Source organism: Salvelinus namaycush, chromosome 12, assembly GCF_016432855.1.
Source record: "Salvelinus namaycush isolate Seneca chromosome 12, SaNama_1.0, whole genome shotgun sequence".
Taxonomy (NCBI): domain Eukaryota; kingdom Metazoa; phylum Chordata; class Actinopteri; order Salmoniformes; family Salmonidae; genus Salvelinus; species Salvelinus namaycush.
In genome coordinates, this window is record NC_052318.1 from 42,493,865 (window position 1) to 42,508,529 (window position 14,665).

At 40.7% G+C, this 14,665-nt stretch overlaps 1 protein-coding gene across 3 annotated transcripts in view; it reads right to left on the reverse strand.

The window, feature by feature from the left end:
• LOC120057262 (kelch-like protein 13) overlaps nt 1–14,665 on the reverse strand; it is a 102,782-nt gene that overhangs the window by 21,838 nt on the left and 66,279 nt on the right. For all 3 annotated transcript variants that reach the window (XM_039005813.1, XM_039005812.1, XM_039005814.1), the window contains 2 exons: nt 8,311–8,443; nt 472–668 (listed from right to left, as the gene is read on the reverse strand). In XM_039005813.1, the coding sequence (XP_038861741.1) occupies nt 472–668; nt 8,311–8,443 (330 nt within the window). The remainder of the gene's footprint in view (nt 1–471; nt 669–8,310; nt 8,444–14,665) is intronic.

Genomic DNA, 14,665 nt, shown 5'->3' on the forward strand with positions numbered 1-14,665 from the left:
GGAACAGAATCAACCTATCAGAGACCTTACACGGCAAGAGCCACCATCCAATCACATTTGTTAAACTGGTCAACTTGGCCTCCAGAGTGATAGTAGGGCTGGGAAATTGCCAGGGACCTCACGAATCCCATTCGGGGTAAGGTTTTTTTTAAAGGAGAAAAAGCTCCACTGCAGGTCCCCACAAGCAAAATAGGACAAATGTGACAAAGTAGCGGATTATAAAAATGCATCTAAAACCTTTTTTAGGTGTACACGCCATTTTAGACCAGGTATAATAAACCTTTAGGTCTAAGCAAAAGTTCACGAGTATGGCCCCAGTGTTTTTATCCCAGTGCAAGTCCAAATGTAGACATTATAGTAAGCAGTTGAGTACAGTAGTCGGAGGCATCTTAAACTGCTGTGTATAATCCCCCTGGCTAGTTCTGGGGGGGCTGAGCAGGCTTTATGAGCAGGCTGTGTTAGGCTCCTTACCCCAGATATGAGAAAGACCTTGCAGAAGTCGAGCACGGGGAGGATCTGGAGGAAGCTGGCTGCCTCCAGTGTGTCCTGCAGGTTCTCCATGTTGAGAGACAGCTTGGCCGTGTAGATGAAGTCTATGATCTTCTTCAGGCCTATTCGGTTGACACCATGAAGTTTGATGCACATTAAATCCTGTTCCTTCATTCCACCTGCGTGATGAGGGGAGAGAAAATACTAAACATATTACATAAAGTAGGGATGTGCATCTATCCCTTTCAAGATGATTTGATACGTATCTAGATACATGGGCTCCGATACGATACAGGAACGATACGTTATAGTTGAGAAATTATTAGGTGCGATTCGATTGGTTGCATAAACACATTCATTTTCCCATTCTAAATTCGAGGTCATGAGCTGGGCCTCTCTGAGCTCGATGTGTCTGAGCTCACTTCTGTGTGTGTGTGTTTAAATTATGCATGTCTATGGTGTATACTATGTAGGCACCTGATCTGAGCCAAAAGGGAGGCTAGGCATCTACCACCCCACTACCGCTATCAGATTGGGGTGCCTACAATTCAAATGACAGTTGTCTCCCGTAGCTTACTTTTAAGTAAAGCACAATTTTTAACAGTGCATACAGTGCCTTCAGAAAGCACTCACACCCCTTGACTTTTTCCACATTTTGTTGTGTTACAGCTTTATTAAATTTAGATGTTTAATCACTATACCCCATAATGTCAAAGTGGAATTGTTTTTCGAAATGTTTACAAATTAATAAAAAAAATGTAAGCTGAAATGTTTTGAGTCAGTAAGTATTCAACCCCTTTGTTACAGCAAGCCTAAATGAGCTCAGGAGTAAAAATGTGCTTAACAAGTCACAATAAGTTTCATGGACTCTGTGTGCAATAATAGTGTTTAACATGATTTTTGAATGACTACCTCATCACTGTACCCCACACATACAATTATCTCTGTAAGCTGCATCAGTTGAGCAGACACTGGGAGAATTCACCTTTCAGCAGGACAGTAACCTAAAACACAAGGTCGAATCTACACTAGAATTGCTTACCAAAAAGACTGAATGTTCCCGAGTGGCCAGGTCACCATTTCGACTTTAATCTACTTGAAAATCTGTGGCAAGACCTGAAAATTGTTGTCTAGCAATGATTAAGAACCAATTTGACAGCTTGAAGAATTTTGAAAACAGTTAATGTTAAACAATCCAGGTGTGGAAAGCTCTTAGAGACGTACTCAAAAAGACTCACAGGTACAATCACTGCCAAAGGTGATTCTAGCATGTATTGAACTCAAGGGTGTGAATACTTATGTAAATTGATTATGTCCGTTTCATTTTCAATACATATGCAGACATTTCTAAAAACATGTTTTCACTGTCATTATGGGGTATTGTGTCAATTTAATCCTTTTTGAATTCAGGCTGTAACACAACACAATGTGTAATAAGTCAAGGGTTGTGAATACTTTTTGAAGACACCGTAGATAACAATAACCTAACAAATTACATCAACTTTAAAAGCCCAGTATCATGCAAGCCATTTTAGCATGCTGAAGGTGTCGCGCAGATGTGCAAAATCAGGAAAAACGCGCCAAGCTGGGCACAGTGCGCAATTTGACTAGGCTACTGATATTCCCTAGGGTTGTTCGGCATGCAAAATTACTTGTGAATCAGTGACTGTCAAAACAGCTATACTTATTTTGACACTAAAGAGGATGCATCAGCTGTCACAATAGAGGAGGTATTTTCAGAAGGTAGAAAGAAAGCAATATGAGTAGAAATAAAATGTGGATCGGCAATTCGTAACGTTTGAATACATTTTCTGACCGTTGCATGCTACATTTGGATCAGTTTGGGGTGCGCGGACCGATGCAGTCGTGTCTTAAACATTTCAATCGGTGAACGATGTGTATCGGTGAATTGTTTACGTCTTTAAGATGAAGGCACCAGTCAGATAAAAACGTAATAGCATTCCATAACAGAAGGAACAGACACCATTCCACTGAGCTTTCACATACCTACCATTATGGCTGCATGTAAAGGATATGTATTCACCAAAGCCTGGAGACTGTATAATTTAACCAGAGAGGGCTGTGGGTCGCAGTGAAAAGCCTTTGCTCAGCATCTGCAGCAGAATATTATTACCGGCTTAAACAGTGACCTCACTTCCCTCTTAACACATCTGGGTCGTTCCACCAATTCGGTGCCTTTTGAGAAGTGCAACTTGGTCAAAAAAACATTTGATTTCACCTAATTGTAACAGTTTTGGACATGTAGGACAAAACTAATAAGACCAACTACAATCCACACGCAACCAAGGCTCTCCAACATATACTCTCTGATTATATCCTCATTGATGCCTGGCGAGCACATAATCCTAAAGAGTACACTTTCTACTTAAACAGGGATATATCACTTCACAAATAGATTTCCTACACCTCTATTAATTCGACATGAGTTTGTCTGACCACTTCAAATGTCAGAATTTCCTAAAAGAGCAACAACATGGTGTTTTAACGTTTCATTACTACAATATCCTACATTCTGTGATCAATTTGAAATTGAAATAAATTCCTTCATAACCGTCAATAAAAATGTTGATGACCCCCGGATTTTATAGGATGCCACCAAAGGTTTTATTGAAAATAATGCAACTGCATTTGTGTTCCCGAGTGGCGCAGTGGTCTAAGGCACTGCATCTCAGTGCTAGAGGTGTCACTACAGACCCTGGTTCTATTCCAGGCTGTATCACAACTGACCATGATTGAGAGTCCCATAGGACGGCGCACAATCGGCCCAGCGTCGTCCAGGTTAGGGTTTGGCTGTTGTAGGCCATCATTGTAAATAAGAATTTGCTCTTAACTGACTTGCCTAGTTAAAAAAATAATTACAAAAATGTGCATCTGAGTTGAATAAATCACAATTAAAGAAGATATCTGAATTGGAAATGTTTACTGCGTTCTCAACAAACACTCTTCAGACCAGGTAGCTATTACTCTTTCCAGAGTCAAGACAGACAGAGAGCAGAGTTTTCCATCCATCAAATTAGACTCAACCATTACTTCCATAGTAATTGTCCCAGTTGTTTATTGGCCATCAAGATATGCAGCAATGTTCAATTAGCTGACATGGCGACTATTGAATATGAAATAGGGGAATTACAATCAGAACCCAAAGTAATCAAAGATTCTCCCGCTTCTATAAAGAGCTGTACACCTCTGATTGTAAATCCACACCATGCCAGACTAAGCCCTTTCTAAAATAATTAAGAATCCTCTTTTCTCAACAGAGGAAGCAACCTCCCTGGGAGCCCAAATCTCTCTAAATGAACTCAAAAGGGCATTGGGTAGCATGAATAAAGGCAAATCACCTGGTCTATTTACATTTTTGGAGCCAATTAGGTCCACTATTGCGCGAAAGGATTAACACAGCCGTTCACAAAGGTTAATTTGGGAGAGATGTGAATACAGCACTAGATTTCCCTTTTATTAAAAAAGGTAAGGATGCCACCCAGTGTTATCACTCTCGCTCCTTATCTTGGATAAACACATATTAAACTGTTTTCCAAAATGTTGTCGTTTCGAGACTTACTTACCAAAATTGGTCCACACGGACCAAAGCAGTTTTTGTTAAAAAACGTCTATTCTTGGATAACTTCCGTCCATTATTACCCATCTTAAATATGGTGTCTCCTACTGCCCTGGAAAAGGGTGGTCTTCACTGATATATCCCTTAAACAATGTAGTCCTATTATTGCTCACCTAATTTCTATTTGGGGTAAAATTGAAAAACAATGTAACTAGGAATCAAAATGGCATGCCCAATATTTCACAATAATGCCTTGTGATCTGGAGGGCGTCCTTTTGCATACCCCCAATGGTCCAAAGGTAGAATCAGTACCTTTGCAGATATCATGGACAGTAATGGTTTGAGAACATTATAGGATTTGAAAGACACATTACAAGCAACTCCTTTTTTTTTTCTATATTTACCATTTAAGTCAGCTATGCTGGCTATGGAGTCCTTGGGAAACTCAACTACCGAACCATCCAATGATAGAATTTATAAATACATTATCTCGGTTCCCGAAAGGACTGATCTCTAAATTACATAAACAACTTTTGGAAAGCTCATTCTGGGCTAGCCATAAAAAAGTATGATCCAAAGACCTAATTGAATCTGAAAATCCATTTAACTGGAACAGAAAATGGAAAAGAATTGACCTTGGCTTCCCGTAAAACGAACCATCAACTTGTACATTTTAAGTTTGTTCACAGACTTTATAACACCAAGGAAACACTTTACGATGAAATTGGCCCCAACTCTCAACTGTTCACTGCGTACCTTAAATCAGGTAGGCACATTCCTTCATATCATGTGGGAGTGCCCTTCAGTTAAATGCTTCTGGGACAAAGTAACAAAATTAATTAATGTAAATATTCAATGCTTTGCATCTTATGTTACTTAACGATGATCGCTCCTAGAATATCTCAATCAATCAGAGATAACTACTGCTGGCAGGCAGCACTACCGCAAAAAAGATCTTGGCTCTTAGATGGCAATCACCTCACTCTCTCGCAATTCGCCAGCTCTAACAGAATTACCGACAGCGAGAATTAATGGTGCTAGTGAAGGAACAATTGAGGCCTGGACAAATATACTTTACTCTGTAAAGAATAATCTCAGCTAAATCCCAAAACATGCATACAAACTACACTGCCGGTCAAAAGTTGTAGAACACCTACTCATACAAGGGTTTTTCTTTATCATTACTATTTTCTACATTGTAGAATAATAGTGAAGACATCAAAACTATAAAATAACACATATGGAATCATGTAGTAACCAAAAAAAAGTGTCAAACAGCTTTGCACACGCTTGGCATTCTCTCAACCAGTTTTGAGATGGTCACCTGGAATGCATTTCAATTAACAGGTGTGCCTTCTGAAAAGTTAATGTGTTTGAGACAATAAGTTGTTTTGTGACAAGGTAGGGGTTGTATACAGAAGATTGCCCTATTTGGTAAAAGACCAAGTCCATATTATGGCAAGAACAGCTCAAATAAGCAAAGAGAAACGACAGTCAATCTGGAAAATGTCAATATCTTTTCAAGTTTCTTCAAGAACAGTCACAAAAACCATCAAGCGCTGATGAAACTGGCTCTCATGACGAACACCACAGGAATTGAAGACCCAGAGTTACCTCTTCTGCAGAGCATAAGTTCATTAGAGTTACCAGCCTCAGAAATTGCAGCTCAAATAAATGCTTCACAGAGCTCAAGTAACAGACACATCTCAACATCATCTGTTCAGAGGAGACTGTGGGAATCATGCTTTTGTGGTCTAATTGCTGCAAAGAAACCACTACTAAAGGACACCAATAAGAAGAAGAGACTTGCTTGGGCCAAGAAACACGAGCAATGGACATTAAACCGTGGGAATTTGTCCTTTGGTCTGATGAGTCCAAATGTGAGATTTTTGGTTCCAACCGCTGTGTCTTTGTGAGACGCGGTGTGGTAACAGATGACCTCCGCATGTGTATTTCCCACCGTGAACCACGGAGGAGGAGGTGTTATGGTGTATGGGGGTGCTTTGCTGGTGACACTGTCTGTGATTTCTTTAGAATTCAAGGCACACTAAACCAGCATGGCTACCACAGTATTCTGCAGCGATACGCCACTCATCTGGTATGGGCTTAGGGGGACTATCATTTGTTTTTCAACAGGACAATGACACAACACACCGGCTGGTGTAAGGGCTATTTTACCAAGAAGGAGAGTGATGGAGTGGCTGCATCAGATGACCTGGCCTCCACAATCCCCAGAGTTCAACCAAATGAGATGGTTTGGGATGAGTCGGACCACAGAGTTAAGGAAAAGCAGCCCATATGTGTATATATACACACATACACACACTTAAAAAATATATTTTTTACTTTCTTTGCTTTCAGGCCCACGAGGGAGGGGTTGTATGTGGAGGGTTTTCTTTGGCCGTCGGGAGGCTAGCAGGACGGTGGGGGATCTGGGTGGTGACTGAAAAGCAACCCTAGTTGCTATGGGGGTGGGAAGGGGGGTCGGTTTCCGGGAGTTGGGGGGGTTGATGGAGACATGATGGAGACATGTTGGCTGGGTGGGGTTGGGGGAATGGGATGGGAGGTTGTGGGTGGAGGCACACTTTTTAGTTTTCTTTTCCTGTTTAAACAGAATTTTTAAAACAATGTATTTCTTGCTTTAGTTTTTATTTTGAGCGACAGTCCAGAAGGTACATGTTATTTAAACTGAATATATTAATTGAAATGGATATTGTACCTGTAACCCCCACACCAAAGAAAAAACAAATAAACTTAGTCCATACATATATATATTTTTAAATAAAGCACGTTTAACTTACTCCATTTATTTTTTCCCTATCTCAAGAGGTTAAATAAAAAATATACTATAGTAAGTGCCTATTAAGTACCAAATAAAGTAACAGGGTTGACCGTAACAGGGTTGATGATTTCTTCTTAACCATTTACACTAGTGATGCACCGATATTACATTTTTGTCCCATACCGATATCCGATAGCACCACACGCGACAAGAAATTTCCCGCATCCCTCCCGCTAATTGGGCAAGTTTAGCAAATAGTTTGTTGTCCCTTTCAATTGCTACCATGATTATGCATACACTTTTCATATTTCTTCTGTAAGAAACATTTCAATTTAGCCCTATACATTTAGGCCAATTCCCACGAGTGTAAAAGGTTAAATCAACCGTAAATCCCCTTGTGACGGGGAATGGAAGCTTGTTGTGTGCAACAGGGAATGGCAATTGAACCCAAGCTTCACCCCCAAAAAGGTATTGCTAAAACATTTCTTTATCCATAGGTAACAGGGTTTACGTGTTATGCTCGACCCACTCAGTTTTCCACCGCAAAGCACCAGAAAATGTTCCAAAAGAGTAGAACCAGCTTTTCTCTTAGCTGTTGAATCTTCCTAGAAGTGACACAGGGTTGATGGAGGGACATGTCAAAATGCTGATTTATTGAACTCTCTATCTCATCTATATTAAAGGGCATTTCATTTAATATAACAGGCTTTTATTAAAATTCAATATTGGTGCAGAATTTCTACTTAAAATATAAAAGGGTCACAAAAGGCAGTCTTTTCGTGGAACAACCCACCCATTTAATCTCAACAACACGTCTGAACCTCTCAGATAGGCTACATGCTAGTGGAATATTTGTTTAATAACCACTTACAGGCATTGAGGCAGTCCTATTTTGGATTGTTAAGAAGAGGACATATGAAACTGCAGTTGAAGGATATTTACCCTCACTACATCTATCCAAGTCGTTTCTATTTGCGTCATCAGTGAGGCAGTTACTAAGCTACAACAAGATGAAATACAGAAATGCATTCTGGGAATAAAAAAAATACATTCACCTAAGTGATGAATGCAATAGTTGTGATGTCTTATGAAAAACAAACCTGATTATAAAAAATTTAAAAAAGCACAAGGTAAATCAAAACCTTAACCCCTTGGGAAAATGAGCATGTCTAATTCAAGGTGTGGTAGCTTATCAGAATGTAGAGATGACAGGAATCCTGGAGGATTCACGCTGTGCTTCAAGAAAAGGAGCACTTTGGGAGAAGACAACCAGACAACACAATGCTATCAGCTGCAGAGCCCCAGAGTAGAGATTGATTGACGGACGCGTGACAAGCAGGCTAATCCTCTGATTACTCAGTCTGTTAATCAACATTACACACAGTATGCAGACGTCCCATCCCGTGCATGCTGCTGTGGGTCAGTGTGAGGTGGTGAGAGAGATGGAGGCATAACAGCTTACCTGTGAACATGGCTTTGAAGTAGTCGCTGGAGGAGGCCATCATGGCGCGATGCACTGGGAAGGCTTCGTCTCCGTCCCCCGCCACCAGTGTGACATCACACAGTAATCCCTCTATCCTCAGCTGGTCAAATCCCTGGGAGGGGGAGAGAGAGAAAGAGGAGAGACCAGCCTGTTAGAGAGCTGCTCTGTGAGGCCTCCCGAGTGGTGCAGCGGTCTAAGGCACATAGGGGAGGGTTTGGCCAGACGGGACTTCCTTGTCCCATCACACGCTAGCGATTCCTTGTGGCGGGCCGGGTGACTGCAAGCTGACTTCGGTCGCCAGCTGGATGGTGTTTCCTCCAACACATTGGTGCAGCTGGCTTCCGGAAGCAGTGCGGCTTGGTCGTGTTTCGGAGGACGCATGTCTCTCGACCTTCACCTCTCCCGAGTCCATAGGGGAGTTGCAGCGATGGGACAAGACTGTAAACTACCAATTGGATTCCCACGAAATTGGGGAGAAAAAGAGGTATACATTTTTTTTTTTACAAATATAAAATAACAAAATAAATGTTTTAAAGAGAGCTGCTCTGTGTACTGTGTGGAGAGACCATGTCTGTCCTGAACCAGATTGGTATAAGGCATGCCCAGACTGGTACACTGAGACTGGATTAGCCTAACTCAATCACTTCATGAAAAGACAAAGAGAAAAACACAGCCCCCCAAGCGTTACCGTTTCTTGACAACCTGCCTGCAAATTATTTCTGTGCTTATTGCAATAAAAACAAATAGGTCAAAAATGTATACCAAAAAGTAATTATTTGTCTATCTTTATACAAAGAATAAAAATGTATACCCCAAAATGTTTTTGTTGTTGTCTATCTTTATACAGAGAATGTTACAATACGTTTGTAAGTTCATATTCTGGTTGAATAAAAAAAAATGGTAGAATAATTTTGGGTTAAACCAGCCAAACACATACATCTTAAATTAATTTCCCACAGAACTATAATGCTCACCAGCCTTAAAAGCAATATGTAGCAATGCTATTACATTTTCTACTTGTGTTTTTAAGCCCAGTGTTCAGTCACAGACTGAGGTCCCTATAAAGAACACAGTGGAGTCCAACAATGGCATCACTTTATGTGCATTGACGACCCTCACTGCTTAATTAGCATTCACTTAAAATGGTCAACAGTCGGTGTTCCCCACACATTTGAATTATGTTTTGCTCCCATGCAGCAACCGCCTGATGAGCATGTTAGCAGATGTAGCACTGAAAGTGAAGAGTCTTCTCTTGGCAAAATCCTTTCTAGAATCCTATCCAGGCGTAGTTACAATATGTCCAGAAAACAACAGAAAATAGATGGGCTATAATAGATGACTGCTAACAAGGGATAGCAAGATGTGCCTTTTTCTAATGATCCAACAAGCTTTCAAATCACAACTTTGAATTTACCTCAGTGATGGTCGTTGTTAAACTCTGAAAATGTTCAGCCACGGACAAGTTGGTAGCAAGCCGACAGCTGTCAATGTTGTCAATCGATAGAGAAACCTTGCAGCGACGACAGAGATTGTGCCAATCTTATTTTCTGACTTGAGCAAGGTGCTGAATCACACGTATACACCCACCCAGTGCTGTGTTCCTAAAAAAAAATTCAACACACTCTTCAACAGCAGGTATAAAAACTATTCACCGGTTAAAAGGCTATTACACTGTTGAATCGGGACCTTAGAAGCACTCTGCCTAACAACACGTCCACACAACACACCTCCATCATACTAACAGGTTGTGGAGTACACACAGTGTGAACAGGTCACACATTGATGAGTCCAGTAGCTTTCTGCCAGCGCCTGCCTGGCAGCCCCCATCTCTGTGACGACCTTCACGTGTGGACAGAGACTGGCATGGGCCAAGCAGGGCACGGAGCCTGACTCACTGGTGCTGATGCTTCATCAAACAGCTGGAGCCCAACATGCTGAGCCACTGTCTGTCTGCACTGAAGGAGTCACTACCATCGCTCTGTCATCCCCTTCAAAATCACAGCTAACTAGCCTACATAAATAATAAGTGATTTCATCTCCATTTCAATTGTCATCACATTTTATTTTTATCTTCTCATATGCAGAAGACATCTCGTTCTACGCGTGCGAATGAAAAAAGTAGGCCATTGCAACTAGAGGGAACAACAGTCATTTCCATTATTTTAATCCAACTTCATGAAAGATATCCGTTTGACAAGTCTTTGTCGAGAACATAAGTTTTCAATGTTCTTAGAACACAATTCTCTTCCTCCGCAGTGAATCAATTGAATAATTCACTGATCATTTTCCTCAACAAATGCAGCAGATAGGTTTGAAAGACAAGTCTTATCTCTTAGACAGCTTGCACACACAACCCTGATTTGTTCCACTGTTTACGTGCTTTGCTCTCCACGCGCATCGCATCCTGACTTTAGATGTGCCAGTGATTAGAGTGGGAGAGAACTTTATTTTTATAACATTGGTTGGTTTTTAAACGGGATAGTGAAGGCTAAACCCTGATGTGCTTATAACAAGTTTGACATTAGTCGTAAGAATTCCATAATATTAGGCAGAGCAAAGGAAGAAATGTGTGCAGTGTTTGAAGATTGCAAGTGTGAAGGAGAAGGAGAAACGACGTGTGATTAAGAGTTGCACACAATAGCCTAGACGATATTGTTTGAGACAGATGCGCATGATTGGTGCTGCCCATCGTTGAAGGCACAGGAACAACTTTTCTGTGTTTTAAAATAGAATTTTGAACAGAAAACCTGTTTGAAACAAAAGCAGGGTAATTTGTGTAATTGTTTTGTTGTGTTCAGAAATGTCTAGATATTTTTTGAGTTGGGTAAAGAAAGGCCCATAGTATCTTTGTCTGGCAAAGTTTCAGACGCCATACAGACATATTCAGGTCCATAATTATCAGATGAGCAAAAACGACTGCATAAAATAAATACAACTACTGAGCTATATTATATGCAAATTATTTTATACTAATACAATTGCTCAGATAAAGCAATTTTGTTTAACAAGTCATTTAAAAAAAAATCTAAAAAGATAGCGGTGAAAATTATTGGCACCCCTATCTTCATTACTCTAGCACCCTTCAATTTGCGAGGAGAATGCCCTCTTCAAACCATGGGTTTCAATGGGGTTCAAAGTCTGGACACTGAGAGATGCATTCTTTTTTGTTGTTGTCAATTAACCATTTCTTTGTGGATTTTGATGTGCGCTTGGGGTTATTGTCTTGCCATAAGATCCACTTGCGGCCAAGTGTCAGCCTCCTGGTTATCTTTTAATACTTGAATGACTTTTTCATTGGCAAGATAAGCAAACTTAGGGATGACATGCCAGCAACAAACGCTGACACTAGACATCCAAGTATATCTCACCAAATTATGAAAGACAAGAATTGTACTTTTGAATTCTGTAAAGTCAGCGTGGAAGAGGTGAAAAAATGAATGTCTATCAACAATGACAAGCCACCGGGGTCTGACAATCTGGATGGAAAATGACTGAGGATAATAGCAGATGATATTGCCACTCCTATTTAAGCCTACAAGAGAGCGTGTGCCCTCAGGCCTGGAGGGAAGCTCAAGTCATCCCGCTACCCAAGAATAGTAAAGCACCCTTTACTGGCTCAAATAGCTGACCAATCAGCCTGTTATCAACCCTTAGTAAACGTCATGGAAAAAATTGTGTTTGACCAGATACAATGCTATTTCACAGTAAACAAATTGACAACAGGATTTCAGCATGCTTATAGGGAAGGACACTCAAAAAGCACAGCACTTACACAAATGACTGATGATTGGCTGAGAGAAATTGATGTAATGGCTTTACACCCCCTGCTATAATGTGGATAAAGAGTTACTTGTCTAACAGAATACAGAGGGTGTTCTTTAATGGAAGCCTCTCAAATATAATCCAGTTAAAATCAGGAATTCCCCAGGGTAGCTGTTAAGGGCCTTTGCTTTTTAAATTTTTTACTAACAACATGCCACTGACTTTGAGTAAAGCCAGAGTGTCTATGTATGCGGAAGACTCAACACTATACACGTCAGCTACTACAGTGACTGAAATGACTGCAACACTCAACAAAGAGCTGCAGTTAGTTTCAGAGTGGGTGGCAAAGAATAAATTAGCCCTAAATATTTCTAAAACTAAAAGCATTGTATTTGGAACAAAACACTCACTAAACCCTAAACCTCAACTAAATCTTGTAATACATAACGTGGAAGTTGAGACAACTAAACTGCTTGGAGTAACCCTAGATTGTAAACTGTCACGGTCAAAACATATTGATGCAGTAGTAGCTAAGATGGGGAGAAGTCTGTCTATTATAAAGCGATACTCTGCCTTCATAACACTATCAACAAGGCAGGTCCTACAGGCTCTAGTTTTGTCACACCTTGACTACTGTTCAGTAGTGTGGTCAGGTGCCACAAAAAAGGACTTAGGAAAATTGCACAGCTGGCCCTTGGATGTACACAGAGAGCTAATATTAATAATCTCTCCCGGCTGAAAGTGGAGGAGAGATTGACTTCATCACTACTTTTATTTATGAGAGGTACTGACATGTTGAATGCACCGAGCTGTCTGTCTCACCTACTGGCACACAGCTCGGACACCCATGCATACCCCACAAGACATGCCACAAGAGGTCTCTTCACAGTCCCCAAGTCCAGAACAGACTATGGGAGGCACACAGTACTACATTGAGCCATGACTACATGGAACTCTATTCCACATCAAGTAACTCATGCCAGCAGTAAAATTAGATTAAAAAAAAACACCTTATGGAACAGCGGGGACTGTGAAGCAACAGAAACATTGGCACACACACACACACAAATAACATACGCACTATACATACACATGGATTTAGTACTGGAGTAGGGGCCTGAGGGCACACAGTGTGTTGTGAAATCTGTGAATGTATTATAATGTTTTTAAAATTGTATAACTTGTTTGGGATAGGGGGCAGCATTTTCACTTTTGGATGAATAGCGTTCCCAGAGTGAACTGCCTCCTACTTAGTCCCAGATGCTAATATATGCATATTATTATTAGTATTGGATAGAAAACACTCTGAAGTTTCTAAAACTGTTTGAATGATGTCTGTGAGTATAACAGAACTCATATGGCAGGCAGAAACCTGAGAAGAAATCCAAACAGGAAGTGGGAAATCTGAGGTTTGTAGTTTTTGAACTCACCCCTATCGAATACACAGTGGGATATGGGTTATTTTTCACTTCCTAAGGCTTCCACTAGATGTCAACCGTCTTTAGAACGTGGTTTCAGACTTCTCATGTGAAGGGGGGCCGGATGGGAGATGTTTTACTAAGGGGTCTGCCTACAACCTCGTTCTCAGTCACGCGCTTTCACTTGAGAGGTTGCTCTCGTTCCAGTGCTTCTCTACAGACAATGGAATTCTCCGGTTGGAACATTATTTAACTTTTATGATAAAAACATCCTAAAGATTGATTCTATACTTAGTTTGACAAGTTTCTTTGACCTGTAATATAACTTTTTGAACGTTTCGTCCGAATGGACCAGATCGCGCTTTTGGATTGTTTACCAAATGCCCTAACAAAAGAAGATATTGGACATAAATGATGGACATTATCAAACAAAACAAGCATTTATTGTGGAACTGCGATCCCTGGGAGTGCATTCTGATGAAGATCATCAAAGGTGAGTGAATATTTCTAATGCTATTTATGAATAATGTTGACTACCCAACATGGCGGATATTTCTCTGGCTGGTTTGGGCTCTGAGCGCTGTTCTCAGATAATGCTTTTTCCGCAAAGTTTTTTTGAAATCTGACACAGCGGTTGCATTAACTTCTTATGACTGCAGGGGCAGTATTGAGTAGCTTGGATGAAAGGTGCACAGAGGTGCCCAGAGTAAACGGCCTGCTCCTCAGTCATAGTTGCTAATATATGCATATTATTATTTGTATTGGATAGAAAACACTCTGAATTTTCTAAAACTGTTTGAATTATGTCTGTGAGTATAACAGAACTCATATGGCAGGCAAAAACCTGAGAAGTTCCACTTCCTGTTTGGATTTTTTCTGAGGCTGGTAGATTTTCAACCAAGCTCCCATTGAAATTACAGCGAGATATGGATGAGTTTTCACTTCCTACGGCTTCCACTAGATGTCAACAGTCAATAGAACTTTGTCTGATGACTCTACTGTGAAGGGGGGCCGAAGGAGACAGGAATGAGTAACCACTGCCATGAAGTGACCATGCATTCACCACGCGCGTTCACGTGAGAGGCAGCTCCGTTCCATCGCTCATTTGAAGTCAATGTAATTCTCCGGTTGGATCGTTATTCAAGATGCATGTT